Source organism: Spermophilus citellus (assembly GCF_964194105.1).
Source record: "Spermophilus citellus genome assembly, chromosome: 10".
NCBI classification, from domain to species: Eukaryota; Metazoa; Chordata; class Mammalia; order Rodentia; family Sciuridae; genus Spermophilus; species Spermophilus citellus.
Genome location: NC_138197.1, coordinates 70,378,549 through 70,400,353, shown reverse-complemented (window position 1 = coordinate 70,400,353; position 21,805 = coordinate 70,378,549). Strand labels below are relative to the sequence as shown.

At 36.0% G+C, this 21,805-nt stretch overlaps 1 protein-coding gene across 3 annotated transcripts in view; it reads right to left on the bottom strand.

Moving 5' to 3' along the window:
* Nucleotides 1-21,805, bottom strand: part of DIP2B (disco interacting protein 2 homolog B) — a 249,975-nt gene that overhangs the window by 51,574 nt on the left and 176,596 nt on the right. For all 3 annotated transcript variants that reach the window (XM_081309072.1, XM_081309070.1, XM_081309071.1), the window contains 13 exons: nucleotides 21,030-21,227; nucleotides 19,090-19,181; nucleotides 18,032-18,142; nucleotides 16,286-16,409; nucleotides 15,639-15,748; nucleotides 12,216-12,318; nucleotides 11,013-11,077; nucleotides 8,757-8,850; nucleotides 8,131-8,250; nucleotides 6,767-6,881; nucleotides 6,073-6,212; nucleotides 5,267-5,403; nucleotides 1,305-1,385 (listed from right to left, as the gene is read on the bottom strand). In XM_081309072.1, the coding sequence (XP_081165198.1) occupies nucleotides 1,305-1,385; nucleotides 5,267-5,403; nucleotides 6,073-6,212; nucleotides 6,767-6,881; nucleotides 8,131-8,250; nucleotides 8,757-8,850; nucleotides 11,013-11,077; nucleotides 12,216-12,318; nucleotides 15,639-15,748; nucleotides 16,286-16,409; nucleotides 18,032-18,142; nucleotides 19,090-19,181; nucleotides 21,030-21,227 (1,490 nt within the window). The remainder of the gene's footprint in view (nucleotides 1-1,304; nucleotides 1,386-5,266; nucleotides 5,404-6,072; nucleotides 6,213-6,766; nucleotides 6,882-8,130; nucleotides 8,251-8,756; nucleotides 8,851-11,012; nucleotides 11,078-12,215; nucleotides 12,319-15,638; nucleotides 15,749-16,285; nucleotides 16,410-18,031; nucleotides 18,143-19,089; nucleotides 19,182-21,029; nucleotides 21,228-21,805) is intronic.

Below are 21,805 nucleotides of genomic sequence, written 5' to 3'. Positions count from 1 at the left end.
TAGGTAGATGGAGCCATGGGACTGGTGTAGATCAATAACATATAACTGGAAGAACTGCACAGCAGTTTTAAGGAATCTTCCTTAGGAGGATAAGGCTACATTGTTTTCTTTGTTTCTTGGAATGCAGATGTGATAGATGAAATTCCATCCTAGACCTCTTAGTGGAGCAATAAGCTAAAAGGAGCTGAGTCTTTGAGAATTTCTTGGTGTTGAGTAAAGAAATCCAAGACAGCAGGTATATATTACTATTTCTAGGAAAATGTTTCTCCTAGACCTATGCCTTCTCCTCCACCCCCAAAAAATGGTAGTGAAGAAATAAAATAAAGTTAGATCTTCTCTTCTATAACTTACAGCATTAAGAGAAGAAAGAAAAGTATAGGAGATATTTAGAGATAAATGGAGGATATAGCTTCGCTAGGATAATGACTATCTATTACTTACAAAATAAAATCCTAATTTCCTATTTCATCATGCAATGCCCCTTGTGACCTGGCTCTATGCCATACTGTGGGTACATGAAGCTCACCATGAGCCCTTTGAGGACAAGCTTTTCCTGTCCTAATTGTCTCTGTAAACCTGGTGCCTTATAAATACCATTTACTAAATAACAAATAGTTTTCACTCAAAGAATTTACTATTATACTCAATGTAGTACTGATAATTTGTATGAAAATGTTTTCTAATGCTATACATTATGGTTTACCTTTACTACTCATTGTGTGTATTTTGCTGGAAACTGAATCCAGGGCCTCAGGAATGCCAGTAAATGCTCTATCACTAAGCCACAAGGCCCACCCCTACACCTTGGTACTGAAGCATACTTTTTCCAGCACTCCTTTAACTCATTGCAACAAGTTAATCAAATCAAAGAAAGAAAGCAAGAGTAAGTGCAGTGAATTTTCAAGATAATGTTTTAGTCTGACAGAGTCAACTAACTTTGGTAATAGAAACAATAGTCATTAGTCAATTTTATGACTTTTTTTTTTTTTTTTTGGTACCTAAGATAGAACCTAGGCATATTTAACCACCAAGCTACATCCCTACCCCTTTTTATTTTGAAACAGGATCTTGCTAAGTTGCTGAGGTTGGCTTTGAATTTCTGACCCTCCTCCCTCAGTCTCCTGAATCACTGGGTGCCTGGCTTCAAACTTTATGATATTCTTAAGAGAGCTGCTCTAAATAGAAGCTAAGTGGCAATAAAAAAAATAACACCCTTGGTATAATCGGAATTTGTTCTGTACTGTGAGTTAATGACCAAATATTTCAATCAGATGTATCCAAATCAACATGAAAGCATTACTTACTGGCCCTACAAATCCTAGCAATCCTGACCGGATGAATGGTACATCTCCAACAGGAGAGCCTGCAGAATTCACTGGAATCACCTAAAAGACAAAAGGAAAAAAATGAAAATGTGGATGTGTACTTGAAGTGATTCTGCAATCTGTATTTGGGATAAAAATGGGAGTTCATAACCCACTTGAATCGAATGTATGAAATATGATATGTCAAGAGTTTTGTAATGTTTTGAATAACCATTAAAAAAAAGAAAAGCTGCTTTTTCTTAGAAAATGTATTTGAGTTTTAAAAAGTCTCTTTAAAAAATTCAGAACAGTTAACACATACTTGTTGAAAAACAAATATTATATAATGAATCCAGTAATTCCATCTTCCGCTTTTTCACAATGTTAGGGATCAAACTGAAGACCCCGTGTATGCTAGGCAAGTAAGTGCTCTATCTGAGCTACATCTTCAGCCCAATCCCATTTCCTTAAGTGATAAACACTTACAATTTGTTGTTTATCTCTCCAAACTTTTAAAAGGTATGTTAACATTTTTTTAAAAGGGCTCATATTATATATAACTTTATTTTGGTGGGGAGTACTAGGAATTGAACCCAGGGGTACTTTATCTCTGAGCCACATCCCCAACCCTTTTTATTTTGAGACAGGATCTTGTTAAGTTGCTTAGGGCCTAAGCTGCTGAAGCTGGTTTTGAACTTCTGATCCTCCTGCCTCAGCCTCCTGAGTCGCTGGGATTACAGGCATGGTGTCTCCAGGCCTGGCTTACATCATTTTTTCTTCATATGCTTTTTCATACAATATATCTTGGATATCTTCCAAATTGGCAATAACTGATCTAGCCTACTTTGTAAAATAGCTCCATAGAATACTATTTCAAAGGGGATAGGACAATATAGTCCTTGGAATCTTTGCCACTTACCAGAAAGGTAGAGTGTGGGCAAGTTCCTTGTCTTTTCTGAAACTCAAGAGTTTCAGTCAGAAAACAGAACTCTCAATGCCTCTATATATAGGCTTTGGGTAAGTATTAAGGAATGTGAACAAATTTTTCAGAGATAAGCACAGTGCCTAACTTAGAGTCAGTTTTCAGGAAATCCTAACTATCAGAATGCAATGTAGTTTTTTATGGGTAGGTAGGTCATCTTAATTTTTTAATATAATAAACAATGCTTTAACGAACACTACTGTATATGTTTTTATGCATTTGTACAAGTTTTCAATTCTCATAGACTGTCCTACGAAATTTGTATCAATCAGTATCACCAATGCCATATTGGAATGTTTATTTTCCCCATAGCCTACTTAATACTATGTGTTATCCATTTTCCCAAACTTTGCCATTCTGGCACAAAGGGATATACATTTTATTGTTGTACTGTGGATTGAACCCAAGGCCTTAAGCATGTCGGCAAATAATCTCACTGAGTTACATCCCCAGCGTTTTTTATTTTATTTTGAGACAAGTTCTCACTATATAGTTGCTGGGATTACAGGCGTAAGCCACCATGCCTGCTTCCCATTCTTGTTTAATTGCATTTCTTTATTAGTAATATGGTTAAATTTCTTTTCCTTTGTTTGCTAGCAATTCTAATTTATTTTCTAAGTAGTATTTTCACATAAATTTTCTTTTTTCTAACTGATTTTTCCTCCTAGTACTGGGAATTGAACCCAGGGGAGCCATATCCTGAGCTCCTTTTTATTACTTTTTTAAATTTTGAGACAGGGTCTTGATAAATTGCTCAGGCTAGACTTTAACTTGTGATCCTTCTGCCTCATCCTCCAAGTTGCTGGGAACACAGGTATGTGCCACCATACCTGGCTCCTCTTTAATTTTTAAGACCTTTTTGTGTATAGGGAACAATTACATGAGTTAATATTTGTTGAGTACTTACCATATGTCACACACAAGTTTACCTGCTTTATTACAGTATGTTAAACGCACAAAATAGGATTATTATTTCCACTTTACAGATGAGAAAATGAGGTACAGAGTTTCATTTGCCACAAATCAAACAGCAAGCACATGGCAGTGATGGAAAATTTGTTATTTGTTCTAACATATTATGAATTTTTTCTCCCCAGAATTTTATCTTTAAAATACATTTTTACTTTCTGATTAATCATTACTAGATCTTCTGGTCTAGTGAAATATCAGTAACTTTGAAAAACTCTTAGGATTTAAATCTAAGATTTTAGCTAAAAAAAAAAAATGGAAATTTTAATTTATAAAGCCAAGGAAGTAGCTTTTCCTTTTTTGATTAGGACTTTATTCTACTTTGCTATTATTATATTTATACTGGAGGTTTTAAAATTTCTTCGTTACTTTGGTCCTAACACTTTCATGTTAAGTCTTGAGAATTCTGGTTAGGCAACTGCCATGTAGGAAAGGTAATAGAATAGTAAAGGCAATAAAATAAATAAAGTATTATTAGTACTTTAAATGACTGATGAAGGATCTTGTTTTTAGCAAAGAAAATTCAATGAAGAAAATTTTAGGCAATGGGAACATGTAGTCCAAGCACTTAAAAACAGGAGAAATAGGGGTGAGGGATGTAGCTTAGTGGTGCTTAACATGTATGAAGCTTTAGGTTCAATTCATAGCACCACCAAAATTTTAAAAAATGAAATAAAAAGAAATAGAGATTTAAAATAAACATAAACTCCAGAGAGGTAATAAGTCACCCATGAAAGTAAACAAAGAAACTGGCAGTAAACATATACTTGAAGAGTTCACTAATACCCATTCCTGTCAATGTGAACCAACTGGGCACAACCTTTGTAGGCAGGTCAAAAACATAGTACTGATAATGATAGTAACAGACATTTAATGAATGACAATATACCATTTTAGGCTGTGTAGACGCCAAGATGACAGTCACCCCCCAGGCACCACAGCACGGATAACAGAGATATATTTTGTATAGGTGATACTCTCTCACTACACTGTTATCTGTTGGTACATAAGTACGTGTACTGATTCTTAAATGTGTCATAAGCACACATACTGATTCTCACAAGTGTCCTGCCATCTTGAGAATCACTAGTCTATATTATAGGGAAAATATTCAAAAGATTGAAAATGGGCAGTACTCATGTAAGCCCTATCTAGTGTGAAGGGAAAACAGCCCATCAACTCAACATCTCTGGTCCCTAAAGCTCCTCTAAGGCAGGTTAATTCTAATTATGAAATACAGCCAATTACCACTGTTGTGATTTCTAGGCTGACCAGGTGAACATCTCATTATGACTTGGCTTCATAGGCCAAACAGCCTGCATGAAAGCAATGTGCTATTCAGCTAGAAAGTGCTAACTTAACTAGAATGTAAGCTCTACTAAGAGCTTTGTTTTGTTTCCTAACGTACCCCCAAGCATTAGAATAGTGCCAGATACATAAAAGTTGCTCAATAAATATCAGTCTAACTCTAAGATTGAAAAACTTGAGCAATTTTGATCTCCACAACAGGACAGTTCTTCAATTTTAATCAGTGATCTGACATAGCATATGCTACTGTCACTTTACTCTTAAACATTAAACTTTTGAGCTTATAAAGCTCAAACTATAGCAAATTCACCAGAATGAATTTTTGTGAAGCTTCTTTTCCTTTATTTATCTAACAGATACACAACAGCACCTCCTATGTGCCAGAAGCTGATCTAAGTACTTTATAAACATTAACTTACTTAGTTATCAAAATAGCCCTATGAAGGAGGGACTATTATCACTTACATTTTAAGATAAAGAAACTGGGACACAAAAGAAGCTAAAATGACTCATGCAAGGTCAGTCAGAAAGTGGTAGAGCCAGGATTTGACCATAGGCATCTAGCACCAGAATACACAATACTCCCAGAATACACAATACTCTCAACTACTATGTTCTCCTATGTCCCATTAGCTAGAAGATCTGCCCAAGTAACATGTGACCTCATCAAACATTTTCCCGATGAGATATTAACATCATGTACCTCAAATGTATTTTTGGTCACACCAGCAAGGCCAAAGTACATCATGCCTCCAGTTCTGGAGCTAACACAGATTTCTCCAATTTCATCTGTTTTGCACAGCTGGGGAGGTCCATCTGGCTTCACAATGCACATCATCCCTAATGCACAAAAAAATACAAGAGACAGAGACTCTGGAAAACCTTTGCAAAATAACGACTTTTATCCTATAGGCCCAGGAGAGTTTCACATTTACTAAGTGGCATAAAGAATATCAAACGGGACTGAGGGATGTAGCTCAGTGGTAGAACACTTTCCTAATGTGCATGAGGCCCTGAGTTCAATTCCTTGCACCATTTAACAAAAGGAATACCAAAAGAAATGGTAAAAATAACCCTGAAACTATCTGAAATTTAAGAAGGGTGACGTATTTAAAAATGACCACAAAGTTCAAATAAATAGGTTAAATGAATTAAGTGTTATCCCTAGATAGGTCAAACTGAAATACTCATGGAAACAGTATGCACTAACTTTCTGACAGTTCCAAAGGCTTGGTAATTATAGTGAAAACCAGGCAACTCTGGTATCACTTAGAACTTAGCTTTTCATGTGAAGAAGTGTAATGGAAGCCTTCATAGTTGATAAGTAATATAATACTGTGGAACAGTCACCATATTTCTATCTAATTGACTGTTCAAGAGGCTTGAGAAATGAATTGTGTTAAGTGTTGAATTTAGGATTCCTGGTTTTGAATCTCTTATGTTATCAGGCCCTACTATCTCTGATGACATATCTTTATGAAAATCTAAGTGGTGATCCCCACAACTTACCGCCAGGCATTACATGCCCCACATCCTGGACTGTCAGTGCTGAATTTTTATCTTCAGTATTGACCCGTATTACCCCATAGCTCAACCCATTCATTGAGAGAATGGCTCTTCCTGGCAAAGGAGCTCCTGGAACTCCGGGCCTGGGAAAAAAAAAAAAAATCAAATTTGGCAAATTAAATTATATCAAGAGAAAATTATGAATGTGTAGGAACACAAATTTCCTTCGGCCAGAAAAGAAATTCCATTTTTCTTTACCAAAAATATGCCAAATTTATATGTACAAAACATAGTCAACCTTCAGTCAGGTGAAAAAAGCAAAGTTTTAATTAGCTATTAAGCATATACTGATCTTGGGTATATTATAAATTTGTTTTTCTAGACTTATGCCATAATCAAGAATAGCTTATTTTTAGTCTAAAATGCTAACTAAAAATTCAGAAGAACAAAACACCACAAAAACAATTAATTCACATATATTAGATAAGTATAATAAAATTGTCAGATTAGTGGTTATACTTTGGGCAACAGTGGGAAAAATAAATGAGATGCTTCCAACTATTTTACGAGTTACTATTTGCTTACAGGTTTATGAAGCTGAAAATTAGATAATATTCCTTTTTATCACCTGGTAAAAACTGCACATTTCACCCAAGTTGTAACACATATCAACAGGATCTGACATTGTGAATAGTACCTGCGGATTGCTACAGTCATGGCTTCGGCAGATGTAGCACATGGACAGATGGCCTCAGGTTTCAGTCCATGGCTTTGGAACAGACTCAGAAAGGCATCACAGGATGACACAGACCCTAATGAGGTGGAAAATATCAAATGAAAGCTGAAAACATAATTGTCATTATTGCATGAAACTAGTAAAGAGGGGGAAGCTGACATATTTGTTTCTCAAGAGAACTCACAAAGTACACCATTCACTCACATACATTTTTCTGCACCTGTGGGGTAGTCTGAACATGTCAATCAAAGGTTACTGACATTATTTAAAGTTAGAACTTGGAATTAGACTATGCCTACCAAAGTAATCAATACCAGAGATAGCACTGTAGGCAATATGCAGCCAGTTCGTAATTTAGAAACCCTTCCTGAATTAATTAGGATTGCCAATCTTGGCTTAGTTCTACCTTCTATGAGATATCCCCTGACTTTTTTCTTATTAAAGTTAATCCCATGTCTATATTTTAAATCAGGAGGATCAATGTAATTACTGATAAAAACCCACTTATGACAAAGAGCCAAATGCTTTACCTAATTTTACAGTATAGAGAAATAGGATTTTTGTGCTAACAAGGAAAAACAGGGGATAATAGTAAGATCTCTACAAGTTTTTGCAAACTCCTTTGGTGTGCTGCTTACGAGAATTTATATAAAGTTCACATACTAGGTCATAACAAATAAACTTCGTAAATCTTATATCTAAGGAATACCCACAGTCACATGATAGAAAGAGAACACAAATGAACAAGGAGTGGTTTAAGTTTATAGATCCACTGCCAGCAGTGGTGGCATATGTGTGTAACCCCAGCAACTTGGGAAGCTGAGGCTAGAGGATTGTAAGTTCAAAGCCAGCGTTGGCAACTTAGTGAGGTCCTAAGCAACTTAATGAGACCTTGTCTCAAAAAAATAAAAAAAGGAGCTAGGCATGGTGTTCACATCTGTAATCCCAGTAACTCAGAAACTCAGGAGGCTGAGGCAAGAGGATTGTAAGTTTGAGGCCAGCCACAAAAACTTAGAAACTTAGCAAGACCCTGTCTCAAAATAAAAAATAAAAAAGGGCTAGAGATGTGGCTGAGTGGTTAAGTGATACTGGGTTCAACCCTAGGTATCAAAAAAAGTTTTAAATCTAGGTCACAGTGATGGTTGTGTAACTCCATGAAGATAACAAAAACATTGTATTGTACATTTTAAGTGAATGAGTTTTACGGTACATTAATTATATCTTAATATAGATGATAAAAAAAAAAACCTCTAAAAAAGGAACAAAAACAACCTATCCCACCAAAGGAAAGGATATTCCTATGCCCACACAACAGAAATACTCACAGGGATTAGCTCCATCAGTTACAATTAACATTCGGAGAGAACTCAGGCTTACATCCCTTTGGTCCCGATGTGCCATCATAGCCCAGTGCAAGTCTCGACATTTTACTAAAGCTACTTTGGCTATAAATTCAAAGGGTTTAAATAAAGTTAGCATACACATCTGCTAAATTTGGTATATATTTAATATAAACACTATAATATAAACACTTTTATGTATTGGGGGGATCAAAAGTCTTACTTGAAGAAAATGACAAAGGTTTCAAACAGATTGTGCCAGCTACTCAGAGGAAGAAAGCACCACATTTAGACAACTGACAGATATGTAATTGTTGCTCACTGTGACCTCTGAACAGGTCACAGCATCCTAGCCAAGGAAATTTTGGACACCACAGCATGCAATATGTCTAATCTGGACTCAAACTTGTACAAATTCATCTAAATTCTTAAGAAAGAATATCACTGAAATAAAAACATACCTAATTCTATAGTAACTGAGCTCTAACATTTGTTAAGTCACCAACACACAGAAATCTGTCTTTATAGGGGTAATGTAAAAACCCTTGAAGTTCCAGAAATTTTAATTCAACCAGCCACATAATTAAAGCTTAAATGCTGTCTGCATCTACCTTTGTGGGCATGGACTCTCTGGACCCAAGACAGAGGACAGGTCTTCATAACAGAGTAGGGTACACTAATTGTATGCATCTTATTCATTACATTCTGAAAAGCAAAGAAAGATAAAAGGCAATCAATATCAAATACATTAATTCAGTTAACAATTTTAATTACAGAAGTATTACTCAAACACAAGCTCTTTGAAAAACAAACTTTGAGATATTCAGGACAGGGTTGAACTTCCTTTGATACCTCCTCTTTAACCTGGTTCCCTCCTCTCTTCCCCAAAGATGATCACAATTATGAATTTGGTATATATGTATCCTTCCAGTCCTTTTCCAATGTGTGTGTGTGTGTGTGTGTGTGTGTGTGTGTGTGTGTTCCTAAAGAAATAATATTTTAAATAACAGGCATCATCAAATACCTCTATTTATAACTTGCTTTTTTCATCCTGTTTCAGAGGTAAATCTATGCAAATCAGTACAACAGTGCTACACAATTCTTTGTGAACTGTTGTGTAATTCTTTTTTGTTTTGTTGTTTTGATGCTACTGGGGATTGAACCCAGGATGCTTAACCACTGAGCCATATCCCCAAACCTTTTTATTTTTATTTTGAGACATGGTCTGGCTAAGTTGCTGAGTGCCTCACAAAGTTGCTGAAGCTGGCTTTGAACTCTTGATCCTCCTGCCTCAGCCTCCCGAGTTGCGGGGATTATAGGCATGCACCACTACTTTTTCAGGCCATGGTAGATGTTTTTTAAATGTTAGAGATATAGCTAAAGTTCTCTCCAACCCATCAAAAGCTTTTTTCATGCTCATACTTGTAACATACCACAAAGAGGTGGATGTTTTTTGTTTTGTTGTTTTTTGATACCAGGGATTGATCTCAGGAGCATTCAACCACTGAGCCACATCCCCAGCCCTATTTTATATTTTGTTTAGAGACAGGGTCTCACTGAGTTGCTTTGATGGGGCTGGCTCTGAACTCATGATTCTTCTGTCTCAACCTCCTGAGCCACTGTGATTACAGGTGTGCGCCACTTGCGACCAGCAAAGTGGGTATTACAAAGCAAAAACATCATTTCCCCTGTTTCTCAAAGCTGGCGAGACCTGTTCAGTGTTTGGTTAGACAAAACTGAGGGAGTCAAGGGTCATGAAGTTTGGTGTCTCTTCTGCCACCCAAACCAAACATACTCAGATCCCATGTGCCCAGAGACCCAGCTGGACAGAGTAACCAAATCCTAGTATTTAGATAGTATTTAGACTGGCCACTCTGCTCACCACCTAAGTGACCCAAAGAACAGCATATAAGATACCATTTCCTTCCTCAAGTTTCTAACTCTGTTGACAAAATTTGGTTTTAGAGAAAAGAGTGTTTATGGCTAATTCTTCAGATTATGTACCTATCTTATACTTTGTATCACAGGAAGGAGATTCCTCTTAACTTCTCACAAAGTATTTTAACTTATGATTTAAAAAAAAAAAAGGAAATGGAAAAGAAAAAGAACAAGGCAGTAGGAACACTCATGGAATAAAGCTCTTCCCAATTTAGAGGATATAGGGTGACCTGTTCCTCAGACTTCATTTTCTACTCTCTAACTCTTATATATCTAAAGAAATCGGATGATGCTCCTTGAGTTCCTTTTCAACTCTAGGATCCCATATGTTTTCTCTCTCCTACATGTCATATTATGTAATGTAGCTTTCCCAAATGATATATCACCTCTCTCTACCTCTATACCCCTAAATCTCTATATTGCTGACATTTATCTATCTTTCAAAGTCCAACTCAGCTGCTATCTCTTCCATAACAACTGCCTCAATGCTGAGGGTCAGAAGGAAGTCATCTTTTTCAACACTCATTGTTTCAGAGATAAATCTATGAAAATCAGTACAACAGTGCTACACAATTCTTTGTGAACTGTTTTATAGTACTGTTATGTAGTACTGTTGTATAGTTCCCTTGTTTTGTTGTTTTGATGCTACTGGGGATTGAACCTAGGGGTCCTTAGCCACTCATGGCATGTCACCTATTTCTCTATTATAGAAAGTATCCCCATCTACCATATTACTTTCTTCTTTAGTTGGAGCATGTAGCTTATGCATAGCAATCTTCAATACATTTTGTGCAACAGAAAGGTTAGATGTGCTCTAGAATATATTATTGATCTTTTGGGGGCTTAAATACCAAAGAAACACAGAGGTGATCTATGGATTTAACATTAAGTATAACTTACACTAAATGCCTTAATTTTAAGTAGCTTACCGCAAACATGCCATGCCACAGCCCAGCATCCTTCTTGAAGTCTAAAACATTAACTACTGTTTCTCCTAAAACAGGAAGGAAAAAAAAGAGAGAACACAAAGAAACAATCTTTAATGTTAAGCAGCAAAATCATGTCACTTGCCTCTACTAAACAACTGATTTAGTGCTTTTAGAGAACTGATTAAGAACTCTCAGGGTCTTCTGACTGTGTGAGGCCCCCTCAAACTGGCTGGAGGACTGATAACAAGGTGATGTTACAGAGTCACAGCAGACCCTAGAAACTCCTATCACTTAGGCACTTCTTCCAGGAGATTTTTTTCCTAATTTTATAAAGAATAATACTTAATTTTGGAAACTTTGGAATTTCCACAAATTTATGTAAAAACTTATGCTCTCTAGAGAAATAAAAACTGTGTCTGAGAGTGTGTGTATGTATATGTGTGTATGCATGCATATATACTCTATGTCTATACACACATAAACTTGTAGATAGAGTTACATATACATATCCAACATAACAAAATCAGTGTCCACAGCTCTATATCGACTTTTATTTTTTTCCACTTAAAAATAGCTTTAACATTCAGGAACATGCGTTTTACTGCTACAGGATATAATCCATTATATGAATACATTATAATTTTATCAATCCCTATTTTGGGGCATTTTGATTACTACAATTATATACATTTTTTAATCAGATGAGAACACTGCTATAAAATGAACATACATTAATATGCTGCATTTTGCAAAAGGAAAATAAAACACAAAAGATTAATATGATAAAGAACATTCTAAAGCAAAGAGTAGTAATACAATATGTGTCAACATATCAAGTTTGACACTACAGAAACTTACTTGCATTTTAGTCTGTACTGTTTGGTTAGCCGAATTTGACTCCAAATGTATAGGGGCCAGTTCTCTATACTCAGGAAAATGGAGAAACCAGAGACCCCACAGCTAATAAACACTTGGTTTTAATTAGAGTTTTCTATTTCTGTACTCTAGAAATCATGCTTTACATATTTGGTTTGCCCAGAATTTTAGTTCCTTCAAGTTACAGCATATTTGCAAACAAGAATGTGTATTAGAACATTTCCCTTTGAATTTGGTCATTAAAATGAATCCAATCACTGAGCACTCTGCTCACAATCACATGTTTTTGAGGCTAACAATGAGGGCAGTCATAGGATGAGGTCTGACCTTCAGAATAATTGCAGGCCTGTGACAGAGCTTGGCAGTGAGACAACATTGCAAGCCGGGACACTGTAACTCCCATTACACTCCCTTCTTTGCTTGTTTTATACTAGAAAAATAAAACACAAACAAAATATAAGAAACACAATAAAAGGGGTTATTTTAAATTACAAAACTAGAATCCAAAACCAAAACCCAGGTAAGCATTCATAATGAGCTCAATTTAACTTACTGAATATAATTAATTAAGGCTATTCACTTTGGATCCCAAACTCTACTCATAGAGTTTGGGAGATGACAAAGCTCAACAAATTTATGTATGAAAAAGACTTAAAAGTTTAATTACTCATAAGTGTGAAGTGGCTGCTAAAAAAAGCCAAAAAGAAGTAATTTGAGCTGCATTAATAGAAGCACAATACCAAACACAGTTGTCCTCTGATATCCATGTGGGATTAGTTCTAAGACACTACTCACATACCAGAAACTGAAGATACTTAGTTTCTTATATATAAAATGACATAGTATTTGCATATAACCTCGTTCTTCTGCCTGTAGACTTTATCTCTTCTCTAGATTACTTATAATATCTAATACAATGTAACTGTTAAATAAATAGATGTTATATTGTTTTGTATAGGGAATGATGACAAGAAGAAAGTCTGAGCCAGGAGAATCCCAAATTTGAGATCAGCCTCAGCAACTTAGTGACACCCTGTCTCAAAATAAAAAGATTAAAAGGACTGGGAAAGTGCTCAGTTGCCTTGAGTTGCTCAGGATGGCCTTGAACTTAAAATCCTCCTGCCTCAGCCTCCTGAGTTAGCTATCAGCTTTATTGATGTTAAATCAAAAGGATATTTTGCAGCCAAGCATGGTGGCAACATGCCTGTCATCGCAGTCACTTGAGAAGCTGAGGCAAGAGGAATGCAAGACCACTCTTGGCAACTGAGCAAGATCCTGTCTCAAAAATAATAAATAAAAAGGGCTGGGAGGACGGGTACAATGGGCGCATACCTGTAATCCCAGCGTTCAGGAGACTGGGGAAGGAGTTCAAAACCAGCCTCAGCAACAGCTATGCGCTAAACAACTCAGTGAGACACTGTCTCTCTAAATAAAATACAAAAAAGCGCTGGAGATGTGGCTCAATGGTTGAGTGCCACCAAATTCAACTCCCAGTACCAAATAAAGAGGTGAGTCTGGGAGACTGGGGATGCAGATCAGTGGCAGAGTACCTCTGGGTTTAATCCCCAGTCCTGTTAAAAAAAAAAAAAAAAAAAAAGACAAAAAAAGAAAGAGAGAGAGAGAGAGAGAGAGAGAGAGAGAGAGAAGAAGAAGAGGAGGAGGAGGAGGAGGAGGAGGAGGAGGAGAGAGGGGAAGAAAGAGAAAAAAGAAAAGAGGAAAGGTGGGGACGGCTCTTTTGTCTTTTTTTGTACTTTAACCAGAACTTCCTGTACATTTGACTATTCTTTTTTGACACTGTCTCCTTCCTTGACTTTGGTCATCTTTCCTCTCTTCTAGTTTCCTGTTTCTTCCTTAGAGTCTCTGACAAGCCCTTAAATGTTGGTCCTCTCTTAGAGCTCAACTCTCCTTCCTCTTCTTTTCACCCTATTCTTCAGGGTACTATATTCCTGATGATTCCTCATTCTCTAATCTCCACCCAGGCCTCTCTTCAGAGATCCAGATAACAATGTGTCAAGTGTTCCCCTGGAGGGGCCCTAGTCCTGTGAAACTCAATATATCAAATACTGATTATCCCACTTCCACCCATGAAAACTTCTAATGACTTCTATCTTATGAAGAATGCCACCATCAATCCAAGTACCCAAGTCAGAAACCAGAGTCTTTCTTGCACTCTCCCTCTCCAGCATCAGTCTTGCCTGCCCTACTTCCTGTCTCACAACTCCACCTACTTCCCTTTGTTTCTACTAACACAACCTTGGGCTTACCTAGACAACCGAAAAAGCTGGTCTGTTTTTCATAACCCAACCAATCTAGATGTATCTTATAACAAACTCATTTTTTACTCTCCTGCTGGTAACCCTTCAGTAGATCCCTTTTATCCATACTACTTTAAACCCAGTAGCAGAGTCCTGTAGGTAATATGAGGGTCTCAAGTAAGAATTTCAATTAATTCATGAGAACAGGAGCCTAAAAATATGGGGCATAGTAGTTCTACATGAGGTCAGAGAGCTAAGTAAGGGTCCTCAACTTTTTCTGAGAAACCAAAGAAGAAGACTGAAAAGGTATGGTCAGTGAGGTTGAAGAACTGAAAGAATAGTCTGGGAAGCCTATGACTGAAGTTTTAAGGAAAATGGAATGGTAAGCCATGTCAACACTAAGATATGATATAGATTAAGAGTTGAACACTAATTTGTTTTTATTTTTGGTATAGGGGATTGAAAGAAAAAATTACTGATTCACTTATTTGTAGGTCATACAATATTTGGTCAGTTACTCAAGTTTTATAAGTCTCAGTCTTCTCATCTAAAAAGCATATTTTATGATAAATGTTCAGACTCAATGAAATAATGCATTTGAAGCATTTAGCCTGATACCTGGTATACAGCAAGACTTGATCCCACAACTAGATTGTTTTGCCAAGTTCCTACAATCAAGGTCCTACACTAACCTTCAATACAAAACCCTCTGTTTCTTCTTGCTCTTTATTTTCCATCTTTTGAACTTGTTCTTTCCATGCACAGTATTTTCCCTTCTCATTTCTCCATAACCTTGTTCCTGACTCACCTATAAGATCAGCAAATAAATTTCTCTGCTAATAAATCATTTCTTGGGGCTGGGGTGTGGCTTAGTGGTGGAGCGCTTGCCTGGCATGTGTGAGGCTCTAGGTTCAATTCTCAGCACCACATGTAAATAAATAAATAAAATAAAGGTCTGTCCACAACTAAATATATATTTTAAAAATAAATCATTTCTTAAACCTTTGTACCTCTCTAAAGTTTTTTTTAATAACTTTCTTAATGGGGAATCAATTTCTTTGCTCTTTTTTCTTATATGAGTATTTATGATAAAAACATTTAGAATAAAAAGCATTTACAAGCCCAAAGATGATAATCTCACAAAGTAAAAGAATCTTTATTTTTATTTCCCCCTTTGGTGCCATGGATTTAACACAGGGGCATAACCACTGAGCCCCAGTCCCAGCCCTCTGTATTTTTTATTTTGAGATAGGATCTCACTAAGTTGCTTAGGGCCTTGCTAAGTTGCTGAGGCTGGCTTTGAATTTCTGTCCTCAGGCATGCACCACTGCTCCCAGTACAGTCCCAGAAGAGGATCTTTTACCATGAAAAATACAACTAATCACTAGCACCACAATTTAAAAAAACAAAAACAAAGAAGCAAACAAACAAACAAAATCCCTGCAACTCAGGCCAAAGGAAAGCTAGAAAGCATGTTTATAGTCTCAGGACTTACCTCAATGTATGCAGGTTCTGTACCAGCAGGAGAGATGTGGGGCTGCCAGTCTTTAGGTGGCTTTGAAAGGTACTTGGAGTCTGTTACAACCCACTTGAGCCGGGGCCAACCTAAATCAAACCCATAGTATAAATGGAATTGCCTAAGTTATCAGGGAAGGAGTTTACACTTAATTGGTCACTTTAAATATCAAGAGACCAAATTAAAGACATTTTTATAATCAATAAAATACACAGTACAATAATTCCACATGCTAATTCCAGGACTTGGCATTACCTCAACAATAGGGAGGTCCATCTGGCAGTGGAAGTCCACTGATGTTAGCTGTTTATCCTCTGACTCTACATTTAGCTTTAATGTAGAGAGTGGTAACTTTTTTTCAACCAGAAGCATAAAGGTAAGAGTGTGGAATCAGACAGATTAGGGTTCAAATTGCTATTCTACTATTTATTAGCTGTAACTTTGGATAACCTATTTCTCAGTTTCTTTACCTGAAAATGGGGATAATAATGGTACCTACTTTGTAAGATTGTAAGAATTAAATAAGAAAATATATATAAAGTACTCAGTTGTTACTAAGTTAAAATGCTAATTAAAGCATTCAGCTTTAACTTTTAACTAATAATCTGGGTATAAGTATTACTTGCCTTTAAACTGTACAATTTCTCCATTCTGTGTTTTTGGCAGACCCTTTAGGCAAACTTCACTGGTTAGAGCTAAGGCAATACCACAGCTTCCTAGCAAGAAGCCAATCTGCTGACCTCCGGCATCCTGTAGAGGAAAGATAATAAGCACAGTAGGACAGTGAATGTGAGCACACCTATGACCCAAATCTAGCACTTCATAATGCTCTGGCACTTGTATGATAGCACTGAAGCCCCACCGATTTCTGGCAAATGTCAAAATCCAGTGACAATATGTTCTTCCAATAATTTCTACAGCACAATGATTTCCTAAGTATAAACCAAATATTTTATTAACCTGACATTGCTAATTATGAATTCTACTAGCTATATGTGACCATTCTATTTAAGGGTCATCAATGATATTCTTTTAAGCAAATGAAATAAATACTAACACAGTTGTCATCCCATAGCCCTACCCCACATTTAAGAGCAAGGTAATTCACGTTAGAAGAAAAATAACAATAATAAGGTAAATGTATACCAGTGTCCAAATTTACAATGAAAGTCACGATGTCATTATTCCAAATAAATATATTCCTTTTATTATTCTATTTTAAAGGGGGTAGGCTTAAGCCTTACAACAATAGTAGCAAAACTAATAACAAAAAATAGAAGATTAAAGAATTTTCATTAACATGTCATATAAGAGTATCATTATAAATACTGTCAATTTAATAACTGAAGAACTCTATAATTTTGTGACCAATGGAAGATTACTACATACCACCAACTAGAACTTCATGAATGTTACCAGTTTGTTTTTATTTTTTTTCAAAGAATATTTTTTCTTATAAATCCACATTAACCAATATTTTTATCTCTGACAACTCTCAGTAATAAATAGCATGAGAAAATCAGGGTAAAAGCTCATGAAGAAATCATTTAGTAAAATATGGAAATCTGTTAGGTAGTCCTCCATTTAATAGGACTGATGTGTTGTCAAAGTAAAATGCTATAATCCAGAGTAGGCCCACACCACCACTGTATCACTCTCCCTTTTGGTGCACACTTGTAATCCCAGTGAGTCGGGAGCTGAGGCAGGAGGACCACAAGTTCAAAGCCAGCCTCAGCAACTTAGTGAGACCCCCAAGCAACTTTAGTGAGACCCTGTCTCAAAATAAAAATATAAAAAGGGCTGGAGATATAGTTCAGTGGTTCAGTGCCCCTGGGTTCAATCCCTGATACAAAACAAAGAACAAAAATAGTAAGTCTCCCTGAGTTTTATATGACACACAATTACTATAAAAATTCTTTAAAATTTTATCTTAGCTAGGTGTGGTAGTGCATGCCTCTAATCCCAATGACTTGAAAGACCAAGGCAATAGGATTGCAAGTTTGAGGTCTGTCTGGTTAACTTAGCAAGATCCTATCTCAAAATAAAAATAAAAAAGGGCTGGGGATATATCTCAGTAGAAGAATGACCCTGGGTTAAACCTTCAGTACCATCAAAAGGGGGAAAAAACTATCTTAGTTGTTCTTTGTAGGATACTTGAAAATATTACATAAATTTTCTACAACTTTCATGTTTTTAGAAAGAGAATCTAAGTACTTCAGAAAATAGTTGTTTTCAATGTTGTGACTGTATTAACTAATCCAACAAGAACCCAATGCCTATCATGTTACCGGGCTACATTTCTCTTTTTTTTTTTTTTTCTTTCTTTTTTTTTTTTTCTTTTATTTACATTTCTCTTAATTTAGCAATGTTACCTTTCTGGTAAGAGGTACCTCTATTGGCACTGGAATCACTTCTGCCAGGAGACATCCATAAAAAGCTACCATAAACATGACTGGATCATTATTGGGGTAAACCAGGGCTACCTAAAATGCAAAAAGACATTCAATAATAGAGGAATACAAACAAAGTAATTCTTTCAATATCATTCTCTAAGGAATATAACATTTATCACTAACATAATAAATCAAATTATTAGGCATTGTTCTAAAGGAAAGTAAGTTACTGAGAAGAACAAAAAAATCTAAAAAGATCTCCATCATTCTCATAATTATACTACTATGCATTTTGGTAAATAAAAATGTAATTCATCATCATTATCATAATAATTTTTCAGTTAATTTTATTGGTGATTTAGCAGTAAGCTACTTGCCTTAAGTAGTAATTACTTAGGAAACCCAAGGCAATTTATTTTACAGGGCTAAAGCAATAAAATAAATGTAGTGGATCTCTTTAGATAGAAAAGTATATTAAGCCAGGTGCTTAGTGCACACCTGTCATTCAGCAACTTGGCTGAGGCAGGAGGACCACAAGTTCAAGGTCAGTCTCAATAATTTGGTGAGACCCTATCTCAAAATAAAAAATAAAAAGGGGTGGGAATGTGGTTCAGTGGCAAAACACTCCTGAGTTCAACATTCAATACAAAAAAAGAATGAAAAAAATTATTTCCAGAAAAACTTAGGTTTCATTTTTATTGGCACCTTGGGAGTTTACAAAAGAACAGCTTCAGAAAGGGACATATGAACTGACTCAATCTCTGAATGCAAGAACCATTACCTGGCCTTGGGCTAACCTGGGTTAGAACTAAACCATTTTTGTTTTCTAAAAGTAAGAATTACATAAATTTTCCTGTTGTACATTAAAACTTCAGAAGGTACAGGCTAGAGATGCAGCTAAGTGGCAGATCATATGTAAAACACCTGGGTTCAATCCCTAGTACCACAAAAAATAAACAACCAAAAAAGTCCCCAGAAGGTGCATATTAATTAGAAAACAATAAACACCACTTTTCTAAAACCAAAAAATCAATTACCCTGTCTCCAGGTTTTAACACGGGTTCATTTTTGGTACCCAGTTTATTAAGCAGTGTGTAGGCCAACTTCAAACTTCTGCTCCACAACTTTCCTGGAAAAAAGAAGAGTCACATAGAAAAAACATAAGCTATCTCAACAAGAAAGCATGCAGTTAATCAAGGTAACTAAGACAATAGCTACTTTCAATTAATAGATTCTATAAGTACCACCCCTCACCCAAAACAAAATAAAAGTACCCCCAAAGCTTTATATTTTTTCTAATTTATAAGAGCTAGTCCTGCCTTGAAATAAAAATGTCACTCTGGTTTATAGGAGGTAGATAGGCTTAAGCCTTACAACAAAAGTAGCAAAACTAATAACAAAAAATAGGAGAAGATAGTTTAAAGAATTTTCATTAACATGTTATTTTAAAAGTATCATGAAACCACTTCAATATTGACATTACTTCTTTTCTGAAGTTATATGAATATCCTTAGGAATAAATTGATGTGAGACAATCACATTTTCAGGGAAGAAAACAATCTTTGTTTTGCAAAACTGAGCTTCTTCTGAAGCTTCTTCTGAAGAATCACTCATATAGGTGCTATCAGATACATGAGGTAACAGGAAAACAAAGGTAAGACTCAGCAGAGTGCAGTGGTGCACACCTATAATCCCAGTGGCTTGAGAGGCTTAGGCAGGAGGATCACAAGTTCAAAACCAGCTTCAGCAACTTACTGAGGCTCTAAGCAACTTAGTGAGACCCTATTTCAAAATATAAAAAGGGCTGGGGATATGACTCATGTGGCCCTGGGTTCAATCCCTGGTGCAAAAAAAAAAAAAAGACTCCGATGACTCAACATTTCATGCCACTGTAAGTCAGTACACACACACAATAAAATGGAAACTGATTATATGAAATGTGGATATATTCGTAGATGTTAAATAAAAATGTATGGATCTGGCCAGCTAAAATGACTATTTTAAGGATTATGTGAATGAAATTAGTATACAACTTCTGAGGTGAAAAACTATTTTGGCAAAAAGAAAAAAAAAATCCTTTTATTTCCAATTTCCTACTATTCCCTCCCCTCAACCAGTCTTAGAAATTCTTAGTTCAAATCATGAGAAAGGTAAAAAAGAAACAATGCTATTTTAAATAGATACGTTATTTTTATATACAACTTTTTCAGAGGGCCATCCAAAGTTTAAACTAGTTCAACCTGCAAATTCTTTTAAATAAACACTTATTTTTTCCTCAAAAACTATTTTCAGTCTAGGTCTATAGACAATGTGTGTGGAAAGAGGAAAAGAAATCTGTTTGAATAAACTAGTATAAAATCTCACAACCCAGGACTGACTCCATGTTTCTTAAAATTATTTCAAAAAGTGGGTGGTGGGAAGGAAAAAAGAAAAATCTTTAGGGGCTGGGGAAATGTATCAGTGGCTGGGCACTTGCCTAGAGCATGCCTAAAAACCCTGAATGCAACACCCAGGACTACAAAAAGTAAGCAAACAAAAACTTTACATGGAATTAAATTTAAAAGTACTGATTTTTTTGTTCATTATAGAATTTTGTGCCTATTATAAGCAAATTTAAGGATAAAGTAAAGATCTAAAAAAAATAGTAAGTTTCAATTTTTAAATAAGACTATCTGATTTTCTTCATACATTATTAATACTGACCATTTTTCTAATATCCCTTTTAATTTCAAAACATCAGTGGATCTACAATCTCTCTTCTTTTTGCTGTCTTTAAACATCAGCTGGCTTGAAAATGTCACTTCAGCAAATGAAAATATTTCGCAATAGCTTTATTTACTACTTAGGAACCTATGAAATAATTGACAAGATCTTCTAAAACATAATAACCAGCAACTGCTAAATATCAAGAGAAATACTACCCATAATATTGTGAGAAACTCTTAGAAAAGAAGGATTAGCACTCTGGTAAACTCACCATATGTAAGTGTGTAAACTGGTTTCCCTGTCACATCTAGTGCAGTCAGACAGGGGCACTTGGCTTGGGTGGAACCCCATCGCTGCAGGGCAGATTCCAGCGCAGGTGGCCAGTTACAGATGACTCCTAGGGGTTCTCCCTTCACAGGCGTCATCTGCCGCCCCTCAGGCTTGGGCTGGTTGGGGTCTGGCTGAGGTACTGCACCAAAAATCAGTAAGGTGAAATAAATAAATCTATGCATGAGTTTACACAGCTCTAATGTCAAACACACTTCCCTCTTCTCCTCATAATCATTTGGTTTAAACTCACTTTGAGAAAAGACATGGTTAGAAATGGTGGTTTCCACAAACTGAGCCTTATTTGATTTCACTGAATTGTAAAATCACATTCAACATGTTCTTATGCAACAAATAATATCTAACAGTGAAAAAACAAATCACTGCACATATAAAAAAGCATAGCGTGTAAATTTCTCTTTAGCAATTTCAAAATTATTAGTAAACTTGTTTTTCATTCTTTAGTTTGTGGCCAGTGTTAAGGCAGGTCTGAGTCTCTGGGATTACGGATACGAGCCATCAGATCTTGCCCTTGGCATACATTTCAAACATCTAACCCCTTTACTCATCCTCCTCAGCACTCATTCCAACAGCACATTATTTGGGGACCAACCCCAATCATTCCTTAAGGAGACTATTCCTTCCTTAGTGTTCCCACCTTATATGGTACTCTACCCTTATTAAAACAGAGGATCCTCAATGGCTTTCATTATGAGACAT